This window comes from Halichoerus grypus, chromosome 1 (assembly GCF_964656455.1).
Source record: "Halichoerus grypus chromosome 1, mHalGry1.hap1.1, whole genome shotgun sequence".
NCBI lineage: Eukaryota > Metazoa > Chordata > Mammalia > Carnivora > Phocidae > Halichoerus > Halichoerus grypus.
In genome coordinates, this window is record NC_135712.1 from 122,860,125 (window position 1) to 122,873,156 (window position 13,032).

General features: G+C 36.7%; 1 protein-coding gene across 2 annotated transcripts in view; it reads left to right on the plus strand.

The window, feature by feature from the left end:
• STAG1 (STAG1 cohesin complex component) overlaps positions 1-13,032 on the plus strand; it is a 426,191-nt gene that overhangs the window by 179,862 nt on the left and 233,297 nt on the right. For both annotated transcript variants that reach the window (XM_078071550.1, XM_078071557.1), the window contains one exon: positions 6,512-6,608. In XM_078071550.1, coding sequence (XP_077927676.1) covers positions 6,512-6,608 — 97 coding nt within the window. The remainder of the gene's footprint in view (positions 1-6,511; positions 6,609-13,032) is intronic.

Genomic DNA, 13,032 nt, shown 5'->3' on the forward strand with positions numbered 1-13,032 from the left:
TTTTCTGAGTACAGATCCTTTGCCTCTTTGGTTAGATTTATTCCTAGGTATCTTATGGTTTTGGGTGCAATTGTAAATGGGATCGACTCCTTAATTTCTCTTTCTTCTGACTTGTTGTTGGTGTATAGGAATGCCACTGACTTCTGTGCATTGATTTTATATCCTGCCACTTGACTGAATTCCTGTATGAGTTCTAGCAGTTTTGGGGTGGAGTCTTTGGGATTTTCCACATAAAGTATCATATCATCTGCAAAGAGTGAGAGTTTGACTTCTTCTTTGCCAATTTGGATGCCTTTTATTTCTTTTTGTTGTCTGATTGCTGTGGCTAGGACTTCCAATACTATGTTGAATAGCAGTGGTGATAGTGGACATCCCTGCCGCGTTCCTGACCTTAGGGGGAAAGCTCTCAGTTTTTCCCCATTGAGAATGATATTCGCTGTAGGTTTTTCATAGATGGCTTTTATGATATTGAGGTATGTACCCTCTATCCCTATACTCTGAAGAGTTTTGATCAAGAAAGGATGCTGTACTTTGTCAGATGCTTTTTCTGCATCTATTGAGAGGATCATGTGATTCTTGTTTTTTCTTTTGTTAATGTATTGTATCACGTTGATTGATTTGCGGATGTTGAACCAACCTTGCAGCCCAGGGATAAATCCGACTTGGTCGTGGTGAATAATCCTTTTAATGTACTGTTGGATCCTACTGGCTAGTATTTTGGTGAGAATTTTTGCATCCATGTTCATCAGGGATATTGGTCTGTAATTCTCCTTTTTGATGGGGTCTTTGTCTGGTTTTGGGATCAAGGTAATGCTGGCCTCATAAAATGAGTTTGGAAGTTTTCCTTCCATTTCTATTTTTTGGAACAGTTTCAGAAGGATAGGTATTAATTCTTCTTTAAATGTTTGGTAGAATTCCCCTGGGAAGCCATCTGGCCCTGGGCTTTTGTGTTTTGGGAGATTTTTGATGACTGCTTCTATTTCCTTAGTGGTTATAGGTCTGTTCAGGTGTTCTATTTCTTCTTGGTTCAGTTTTGGTAGTTGATACATCTCTAGGAATGCATCCATTACTTCCAGGTTATCTAATTTGTTGGCATAGAGTTGCTCATAATATGTTCTTATAATTGTTTGTATTTCTTTGGTGTTGGTTGTGATTTCTCCTCTTTCATTCATGATTTTGTTGATTTGGGTCATTTCTCTTTTCTTTTTGATAAGTCTGGCCAGGGGCTTATCAATCTTGTTAATTCTTTCAAAGAACCAGCTCCTAGTTTCGTTGATCTGTTCTACTGTTCTTTTGGTTTCTATTTCATTGATTTCTGCTCTGATCTTTATTATTTCTCTTCTCCTGCTGGGTTTAGGCTTTATTTGCTGTTCTTTCTCCAGCTCCTTTAGGTGTAGGGTTAGGTTGTGTACTTGAGACCTTTCTTGTTTCTTGAGAAAGGCTTGTATTGCTATATACTTTCCTCTTAGGACTGCCTTTGCTGTATCCCAAAGATTTTGAATAGTTGTGTTTTCATTTTCATTGGTTTCCATGAATTTTTTTAATTCTTCTTTAATTTCCTGGTTGACCCATTCATTCTTCAGTAGGATGCTCTTTAGCCTCCATGTATTTGAGTTCTTTCCGACTTTCCTCTTGTGATTGAGTTCTAGTTTCAAAGCATTGTGGTCTGAAAATAGGCAGGGGATGATCCCAATCTTCTGGTACCGGTTGAGACCTGATTTATGACCTAGGATGTGATCTATTCTGGAGAATGTTCCATGGGCACTAGAGAAGAATGTGTATTCCATTGCTTTGGGATGGAATGTTCTGAATATGTCTGTGAAGTCCATTTGGTCCAGTGTGTCATTTAAAGTCTTTATTTCCTTGTTGATCTTTTGCTTAGACGATCTGTCCATTTCAGTGAGCGGGGTGTTAAAGTCCCCCACTATTACTGTATTGTTGTCGATGTGTTTCTTTGCTTTTGTTATTAATTGCCTTATATAATTGGCTGCTCCCATGTTAGGGGCATAGATATTTACAATTGTTAGATCTTCTTGTTGGATAGACCCTTTAAGTATGATATAGTGTCCTTCCTCATCTCTTATTACAGTCTTTGGTTTAAAATCTAATTTGTCTGATATAAGGATTGCCACCCCAGCTTTCTTTTGGTGTCCATTAGCATGGTAAATGGTTTTCCACCCCCTCACTTTCAATCTGGGGGTGTCTTTGGGTCTAAAATGAGTCTCTTGCAGACAGCATATCGATGGGTCTTGTTTTTTAATCCAATCTGATAGCCTGTGTCTTTTGATTGGGGCATTTAGCCCATTTACATTCAGGGTAACTATTGAAAGATAGGAGTTCAGTGCCATTGTATTGCCTGTAAAGTGACTATTACTGTATATTGTTTGTGTTCCTTTCTGGTCTATGTTGCTTTTAGGCTCTCTCTTTGCTTAGAGGACCCCTTTCAATATTTGTTGTAGGGCTGGTTTCGTGTTTGCAAATTCCTTTAGTTTTTGTTTGTCCTGGAAGCTTTTGATCTCTCCTTCAATTTTCAATGACAGCCTAGCTGGATATAGTATTCTTGGCTGCATATTTTTCTCATTTAGTGCTCTGAATATGTCCTGCCAGTCCTTTCTGGCCTGCCAGGTCTCTGTGGATAAGTCTGTTGCCAATCTAATGTTTCTACCATTGTAGGTTACATATCTCTTCTCCCGAGCTGCTTTCAGGATTTTCTCTTTGTCTCTGAGACTCGTAAGTTTTACTATTAGATGTCGGGGTGTTGACCTATTTTTATTGATTTTGAGAGGGGTTCTCTGTGCTTCCTGGATTTTGATGCCTGTTTCCTTCCCCAAATTAGGGAAGTTCTCTGCTATAATTTGCTCCATTATACCTTCTGCACCTCTCTCTCTTTCTTCTTCTTCTGGGATCCCAATTATTCTAATGTTGTTTCGTCTTATGGTATCGTTTATCTCTCGAATTTTGCCCTCGTGATCCAGTAGTTGTTTATCTCTCTTTTTCTCAGCTTCTTTATTTTCCATCATTTGGTCTTCTATCTCACTGATTCTTTTTTCTGCCTCATTTATCCTAGCAGTTAGCACCCCCATATTTGATTGCACCTCATTAATAGCCTTTTTGATTTCTACTTGGTTCGATTTTAGTTCTTTTATTTCTCCAGAAAGGGTTTCTCTAATAACTTCCATGTTTTTTTCAAGCCCAGCTAGTATCTTTAAAGTGATGATTCTGAACTCTAGATCTGACATCGTACTAATGTCCGTATTGAGTAGGTCCCTGGCAGTCGGTACTACCTCTTGTTCTTTTTGTTGAGGTGATTTTTTCCGTCTTGTCATTTTGTGCAGAGGAGAATAGATTAATGAGAGAACAAAATGCTAGCAGGGTAACAACGTCCCCAGAAAATATACTCTAAACAAATCAGAAAAGACCTGAAGCAGTGGGAAAAGAAAGGGAAAGAGAGAAAAAAGAAAAGGAAAGAAAAAAAGAAAAAAGAAAAAGATAAAGATAAAAACAAACAAAAGCAGAACAAAACAAAACAAAAACAGAATGTGATCAAATATGATCAGGCTGGATTATAGATCAGTGCCACACACTAGATTTTGGGTGTATTTTGGTCTGTTAAAAGAAAGTCCCTCCCAAAATTTTAAAGAAAGAAAAACTTATATATGTACAAAAATAAGGGTTGATATGATGAAGGGATGGAATATGACTGTAAAGATGGAAATTATAAAAAATTTTAAAAAAGGATTTGATAAGTTGTTTGAAAAAAGAAAGAAGAGGATTAAAAAAAAAAGAAAGAAAAAAGGGAGAGAATGTGATCAGGCAGGGGAGTAGAAAAAAATCATACACTAGAGATTTAGAGTATATTTTGATCTGTTAGAAGAAACTATCTCAAGATTTTAAAGAGAGAACAACTTATATATATATATGCCAAAAATATGGGTAACTACTATGAAGGGATAGAATATGACTTTAAAAATGAAAAATAAAAATGTTTTTTTTAAAAAAGGGATTGATAAGATGTTGGTTGAAAAAGGGAAAAAGAAAAATTCAAAAAAAAAGAAAAAAGGAAAAAAGAAAAAGACAGTTAAAAAAAATAATTAACTTTGAAAGACTAACGAATCATGGTAAAAAAGCCATGAATTCTATGTGCAGTGTTCCCCTAGCGCTGGAGTTCTGCCGTTCTCATTGATCGGTAAACTTGGTCTTGGCTGGCTGTTCTTGCTGATCTTCTGGGGGAGGGGCCTGTTGCCGTGGTTCCCAAATGTCTTTGCCGGAGGCAAAATTGCCCCGCCCTTGCCGGTCCGGGCTAAGTAATCTGCTCGGGTTTGCTCTCTGGAGCTTTTGTTTCCTGCAAGCTTTCCGTACAGCTTTGGAGGCGGAGAGTGAAAATGGCGGCCTCCCAGTCTCCGCCCCGGCGGAGCCGAGAACTCGGGGTCCCGCTCCTCAGCGAGCCCCCAGAGAAAAGCCGTCAGTCACTCCCGTCTCCCCGGTCTCCGGCCGCACTCCGTGCTCACCCGGCCTGTGACCGAGCGTTTCTATCTCTGGCCCCCGACCCCGTGTGTTGTCTCCAAACCCAGCAGATCCCCGCGGTGCGCTCCCGTGCCGCTCCTCCCGGGGGAAGAAGGTGAGTCTCCCCGGATCTGCCGCTTGTTGGGTCCCTGCTGGAGGCTCAGTGGCCCGACTGTGCCGCGGATCACGGTCTATGACAACCCCGAGCTGAGAGCCCGCGCCTGGGCTCCGTCTCTGCAGCCGGCTTCCCTGCTCTGATACCTGGGAGCTCTGCGGCACTCAGGCGCCCCCGGTCTTTCTGTGACCCCGAGGGTCCTGAGACCACACTGTCCCGCGAGGGTTCCACCCCCCACTTCGCCACCAGAGTGACGTCCCTCAGCGGAGCAGACTTCTAAAAGTTCCGACTTTGTGCTCCGTGGCTCTATCACTTGCCAGAAGCGGCCGTCGGAGGCCCCACCCCCGCCGTCTATCCTCCCGAATATTGCCTCGGATTCACTTCTCCGCAGGTCCTACCTTCCAGAAAGTGGTCGCTTTTCTGTTCAGAGAGTTGTTGTTCTTCTTTTCTTTGATCTCCTGTTGAGTTTGTAGGTGTTCAGAATGGTTTGATCCCTATCCAGCTGAATTCCTGAGAGGAGACGAAATCCAGGTCTCCTACTCCTCCGCCATCTTGCTCCGCCTGGGGATGGTTTTTGACTGGAAGGGAGCATCAGGGAGCCATTTCAGTTTTGGAAGTGTCTTATACTTTCATCTTGGTTAGGATTACACAGGTATATGTATTTGTAAAATTTCATCAAGGTGTAACTTAAGTTTCATACATCTTACTGTATATAATTGTATTTTCATATAAAAGTAAAAATTTATTTTAAAAGTGTTTAAAAATTGTCATACATTTTCTCTGATACCCTACCCCCACCCAAGGAAACTTCGAACTATATTGCCTACAAGTATGCTATATGGAATCACATTAAATCTGCCTAACAGTTTAGAAAGACTTTATTAATAGAGCTTTAAGGCTTTTTTTTTTTTTTAAACTCCATATATGAAACTTATTTACGTGGTTTTCTATATCCTTTGAGTTTTTATAATTTTCTGCAATAATATTTATACCTTTCTTGAATTTATTCTTAGATAATTGTAGTTGTGAACACGCTGCTTATCCATTTATGTTTCTTATATATTGCCAATATCTAAAGGTTATTTTGTACATTTATCTTTTGTCACCTGTCTTGTCAAATTTTTTCCGTTATGAATCTTTTGAGTCACTTACTTAGTAGAGATTGTTAGGTATTTTTTTCAACTGTTGGAAAGGGAGAATTTTCTTTATTAATATTTTACTCATTTTTGCTTTAACTAAAAACTTAAAACATCCTTGCCTTGTTCCTTTTTGAGTTGAAATGTCTTGAGCATTTCAACAAATATCTTAATCTTTATCTTCACCTTGTTTATATATATTTCATCTAACTAGTTTTTCTAGGAGTTGTTTATTAAGCTTGGCTGCACAATTTTATCAGATACCATTTTGAGATCTAGTAATATGATCATTTAATTTCTCTCCTTTACTTCATAAATTGAATTACTTGATTTCCTAATATTGACTCAGTTTTGCATTCCTGACAAAAATGCATTTGGTTATATATGGTGTGTATTCTTTTTATGCAGTACTAATGGAATAGGTTTTTTTGATATTTAGAAACTTTCTGTGTGTAAGTGTAATTAGCTTAGCTTTGGTGTTATTCTCACAGTGTGGTTTGAATATTGGTATCTATAGTTGCTTAATAATTATTGGACTTGTCAGATTTGTATTGTGGTCTAAACAGATTTTTGAAACCTAGTAACTCATCTTTCAAGTACCTTTGAAAATAAAGGAATCTTTAGTTTTATTTGGCTGCAGAGAAATGATTTCTTTAGGTAGACACACATAGATAAAATCACAAACTTTAAAAAAATTTATTTGCTGTTATATCAGTTATTTTGAAGTTTTCATTTTCATATATTTTTTTTCCTACAGTCCGTGGTGGATGACTGGATTGAATCATATAAACAAGACAGGGACATCGCACTTCTGGATTTAATCAACTTTTTTATCCAGTGTTCAGGATGTCGAGGTACATAATGTTGGGATAAATAATTACATTGAGTCTGTCAGTCCAACAGTGTCAAATTTACTTCACCTTTCTTTAGTTATATATAATCCATCCTAGAACTATGACCTAATCTTTTTCTGATAAGGAAAATTATTGCTATTTAAGTATATTTCATCTTGTTTTTGTTCAGTTTGGCTATGAAATAACAGATTTCTAAAAATTTATGAAATTTAAAGGAAATCGAAAATTCGTTTATGAATTTGTTAGTTGACTTTAGATCATAAGCTTTTATAAGTGATATTTACTGGTATTATTTGTGCCTATGCTCCATATTAGGAATTTTACTAGTTGCTAACATTCATTATTTTGTATCCTTGTCAATGTTTTGGTCCTCATTGTATAGATGAAGTACTTGAAGCTTCAGTAATTTGCTTTAGGTAACATAAGTACCAGAATCAGGTTTCTTAAGGTTATCATTCTTTGGAAGTCTGTAGACAGTATTTTTAAATAAAATACAATTTTATTTTTATCATATTAATAGATAATAGATATTTTTCTTCTCAGGAATAGATAAATCTGAACAGATTATAATGTGTTACATGGGGGAAATCAGTTCGTAAATCAGCATTCTTTGCCTTTCAGCGCAGAAAGTACAGTGATCTTTTATTAAGATCACTAATACAGTTGATTTCTTGAAGGCTTTCTTATTTCTGTTTGTCACTCACAGTATTGACAAAAGTAGTTTATCAAATATTTACAGAACACCTATCTTGTACTAAGCATGTATATTCCTCTTCAGAGTATACGCATGTTATCAAGACAATCTCTGCAGTATTAGAGTATTTGTAATTTTCAAAGGAGGCTTAATTACAAGGAGCAGAGAGGGAAGTATACCAATAGTTCAGTAAAGTGCTCACCAGTGCCATCTTAAGAATAACAGCACTGGTTTTAATTTAACGACAATTTAATAAGTGTTATGCTTTGTGTTTTACATGCATTTGCTCATTTAATATATTGGTTACATAGTCAGATCAGGCAGTTCGTGATTTTTATAGATCAGGAAACTGAGAATAAACGGCTGAGGTAAGTTTTTGGACATCATACAGTTAGCTTAAGTGCCAAACTCAAGATTCAAAGCCAGGCTTGTCTCAATCTGGAGTCTGTGTCCCTAAGGACAAGATACTATGGTAATAGCAAAGAGGGGCTTCTGATTCAGCCCAGGCTTTGTATCTCTATGTATGTGTAAATGTCGGAATATTTGTAAGAAAGTGCATCTCAGAGGAAGAAAGTCTGTGGTGAGACTGAGGCTGAGGAAGAGAAAGTTAAAGGGGACGAGAAAGGCCAAAGTTAACAGATCATGTATAAATGCTTCAAGACAAGAAAGCAGGGTACTCTTGGACATAAATAGAGGTTAAACATGAATCTGAGAGCATTGAGATTGGTGGAGAGTGGCAGGAGATTATGCTATTTGGAGGAAGGTGACTTTGTTAATTTTGTAGCCTTAAAATGGGTATAAGGCAAGCACTGAATGATGTACTTTAAATATATTATCTAATCTATGTTAAATGTTCTGTTGGATTTGGTTTTGATTTTAAAACAACTGGTAGTCTTTAATTTTTTTTCCTTTTTTAATTCATTCCCAGTTTTCAAAAGACCAGAAAGCTTTAGAATATCTAAAGCAAAAAGTCTTTACCACTTCCTGCCTTCCCATCTGTCTCCACAGAGTTAACTGCATTTAACTACTTAGTTGTATATTCATCTGTCTGTCTGTTGTCATTATTTATCTAATTTCTGTATGTATAAGTAGGAATATATATTCTTTCCTTCCCCACCACTCTTATACAAAAGATACTTATGTATAGGGAGCTTTGTTAACACAGCATCATAGCATTCCTTTGTGTGTGTTGTGTGTATAATAATTTAGTTAAACTAGTCTTCTATTAAAAGACCATTGCATTATTTGTAGTCTTTTGCTGTTACAAACAGTACTGTAATGAGTAATTTTGTGTATACCTTATTTGCTCTTTGTGGAAGAATGTCTGTGGGAAAATGTATTTGTAAAATTATATCAGATATTGCCTAACTTCTATAGGAATTGTACTCATTTTTGCTCGCATTAGTAATACATGAGGATGTTGCTTCTTGGTCTTTTCAACAAAGTGTTTTTATCAAATTTTGGGGTCGGTCTTATGAATGATGTAAAAATGATGTGCCAGTGTGATTTTTTTTTTTTTAAATTGAGGTGAAATTCACTTAACATACAATTAGCCTATTTATTTATTTATTACAGTTAACCATTTTAAATTGTACAGTTCAGCAACTTTTAGCATGTTCACAATGTTGAATGTTGTGCAACCACTTCTCTCTAGTATCAGAAGTTTTTATCACTCCAGGAGAGTACCTCGTATTTATTAAGTTAATCATTCCCATTTTCTTGTCCTCCTTCAGTCCTTGGCAAATTCTAATCTGCTTTCTGTTCCTATAGATTTGCCTGTTTTGGTCATCTTAATTATAAAAGTAGTTCTACAACATCTGACCTTTTGTGTCTGATTTCTTTAACTTAACCATAAGGTCTTCAAGGTTTATCAAGGTAGTACCATATATCTATAATTCATTCCTTTTAATGGCTGAATAACGTTGTGGCATAGATCACAATTTTTAAATTTATTCATCTGTTGATGGATATTTGGATTATTTCCACCTTTTGGTTATTGTGAATATTGCTGCTCTAAACATTTATGAACAAATTCTGTTTGAGTACTTTTTTCTTGATTTTGGGGGGTAAATATGTAGAAGTGGAATTGCTGGATCCTATGGTAATTCTATTTGCCTTTTTAGGGAACCATCAAATTGTTAACCCACAGCAGCTGTAGCATTTTATGTTCTTCCAAAAAATGTTATAAGGATTCTTATTTCTTCACCTTCTCTCCATATTGTTTCCCACAGTGGCTGCACCAGTTTATATTCCCACCAATTGTGCACTATGGTTCCCTTTTCTCCACATCCTTGCCAACACTTGCTATTTTCCAATTTTTTTATTTTAAGTGTCCTAGTATATATGGAGTGGTATCTTGTAGTGGTTTTGATTTGTGTTTCCTTAATTATCAGTGATCTTGAACACATTTTCATGTGTCTGTTGGCCATTTGTATATCTTCTTTAAAGAAATGTGTATTCAAGTCCTCTGTTCATTTCTAAATTAGTTTTCCTTTTGTTGTGCATTGTTTAGAGTTCTGTATATATTTTGAATACTAAGCCCTCCTCAGATATATAACTTAGAACTACTTTCTTCCCATTTTGTAGCTTGTCTTTTCACTTTCTTAAAGATGTCCTTTCGTGCTCAAAAGTTTTAAATTTTAATTTAGTCTTTTCCATCTGTTTTTTATTTTTGCTCCTGCTTTTAGTGTCAAATCTAAGAATCCATTGCTAAATAAAAGGGCATGAAGATTTATCCCTATATTATTTTTCAAATAGAGACAGTCCCCAACTTATTATGGTTCAACTTGTGATTTTTTTTAAAATCTATTTTTAAAGATTTTATTTATTTTAGAGGGAGAGGGGCAAAGAGAGAGGGGTAGACAGTCTTATACAGACTCTGCGCTGAGCATGGAGCGTAACGTGGAGCTTGATCTCATGACCCTGAGATCACGACCTGAACTGAAACCCAAGAGTTCTATGCTTAACCTACTGCGCTGCCCAGGCACCCCTCAACTTGTGATTTTTTTTAACTCTACAATGGTACAAAAATAATATGCATTCAATAGAAACTGTACTTCGATTTTTGAATTTTGACCTTTTCTTGGGCTTAGAGATATGTGATAGGATGCTGTCTCCTGATACTGGGCAGAAGCAGTGAGCCACACCTACCAGCCAGTACACTCACAACCATTCTTTACCTCTACAATCATTCTGCTTTTCACTTTCAGTACAGCATTCAGTAAATTACATGAAGTATTCAACACTGTATTATAAAATAGGCTTTGTATTAGATGATTTTACCCAACTGTAGGCAATGAAGTGTTCTGAGCACACATAAGGGAGGCTAGACTAAGCTATGATACTCAGTGGGTTGGATGTATTAAGTGCATTTTTGACTTAATATTTTTAACTTACGTACAATGGGCTTATCAGGTTGTAACCCCATCATAAGTGAAGGAAAATCTGTAGTTTTACAGTTTTAACTTTATAATTAGGTTGTTGATTGTGGTTAATTTTTGTATATGGATGATTTTAATTTATATTTCTCTTAAAAGTGAGGCTTGAGAGCTATTTCTGTTACTTTTTCTTTCAATTCTCTGTTCCTTTCCCTTACCAGTTTTCCTTTCTAGTATCTTGTTTCTGAAGAGGCATTTGAAAAAATGGATTTTAGAACACTTTGATAAAAGTCATAGAATGATCTTTTCTTAATATGATTAACGAAGAAGGCACACTGTCCTTTCACATGAGTGGAATATAATAAAAATCCAGAAATATACCCAAACACTAATGAAAATTTAGTGAGTGTATCTTAAAACATATGAAAGAAGAGAAAGGCAAATTGCATCTACACTGAGATATCATTTTTCACCTATCAGATTGATAAATTTAAAAATTACAAAGATACTCTGTTGGTTAAGCTATCAGATAATAGACATTGTTACATTGTTTCCTGGAATAAAAATTGATACATCTCTGATGGAAAGAGATTTGGCAGTATCTACCAAAACTACATTTGTTTTTATCCAGCCATCCTACTTGTGTAAATTTGCCATGAAGATATACCTCCAGCATTAAGAAAATAAAGGCACAGGGTTACTTAATACAATATTATTTGCTATTGTAAAATGTTGGAAACAACCTAAACACTCATATATAGGAGAATGATTAAATAAATTGTCATAGAGGTACACAATGGAATTTTGTAAAAATTTCCATTGTAAAGGGGTGCCTGCGTGGCTCAGTCAGTTAAGTGTCTGCCTTCGGCTCAGGTCATGATCCTGGGGTCCTGGGATTGAGCCCACGTCAGGCTCCCCTCAAGGCTCCCCTTCTCCCTCTCCCTCTGCCTGCTGCTCCCCCTACTTGTGCTCTCTCTCTGTCAAATAAAATAAAATCTTAAAAAAAAAAAAAATTCCAGGGGCGACTGGATGGCTCAGTCGTTGAGCATCTGCCTTCGGCTCAGGTCATGATCCCAGTGTCCTGGGATCGAGCCCTGCATCGGGCTCTCTGCTCAGCGGGAAGCCTGCTTCTCCCTTTCCCACTCCCCCTGCTTGTGTTTCTGCTCTCACTCTCTCTCTCTCTGTGTCAAATAAATAAATAAAATCTTTAAAAAAATAAAAATAAAATAAAACAAGTCTCTTGCAGGCAGCATATCGATGGGTCTTGTTTTTTTATCCAATCTGATACCCTGTGCCTTTTGATTGGGGCATTTAGCCCATTTACATTCAGGGTAACTATTGAAAGATATGAATTTAGTGCCATTGTATTGCCTGTAAGGTGACTGTTACTGTATATTGTTTGTGTTCCTTTCTGGTCTATGTTGCTTTTAGACTCTCTCTTTGCTTAGAGGACCCCTTTCAATATTTCTTGTAGGCCTGGTTTCGTGTTTGCAAATTCCTTTAGTTTTTGTTTGTCCTAGAAGCTTTTTATTTCTCCTTCAATTTTCAATGACAGCCTAGCTGGATATAGTATTCTTGGCTGCATATTTTTCTCGTTTAGTGCTCTGAATGTATCATGCCTGTCCTTTCTGGCCTGCCAGGTCTCTGTGGATAGGTTTGCTGCCAATCTAATATTTCTACCATTGTAGGTTACAGAACTCTTGTCCTGAGCTGCCTTCAGGATTTTCTCTTTTTCTCTGAGACTTTTAAGTTTTACTATTAGATGTCGGGGTGTTGACCTATTTCTATTGATTTTGAGGGGGGTTCTCTGTGCCTCCTGGATTTTGATGCCTGTTCCTTCTCCAAATTAGAGAAGTTCTCTGCTGTAATTTGCTCCAGTATACCTTCTGCCCCTCTCTCTCTTTCTTCTTCTTCTGGGATCCCAATTATTCTAATATTGTTTCATCTTTTGGTATCACTTATCTCTCGAATTCTGCCCTTGTGATCCAGTAGTTGTTTATCTCTTTTTCTCAGCTTCTTTATTCTCCACCATTTTGTCTTCTATATCACTAATTCTCTCTTTTGCCTCATTTATCCAACGCATCTCATTAATAGCCTTTTTGATTTTGACTTGGTAGATTTTAGTTCTTTTATTTCTCCAGAAAGGGATTCTCTGGTATCTTCCATGCTTTTTTCAAGCCCAGCTAATATCTTTATAATCGTCATTCTGAAATCTAGTTCCAACATCTTACTAATGTCCATATTGATTAGGTCCCTGGCAGTCAGTACTGCTTCTTGTTCTTTTTTTTTGAAGTGATTTTTTCCATCTTGTCATTTTGTCCAGAGGAGAATAGGTGAATGAGAGAACAAAATG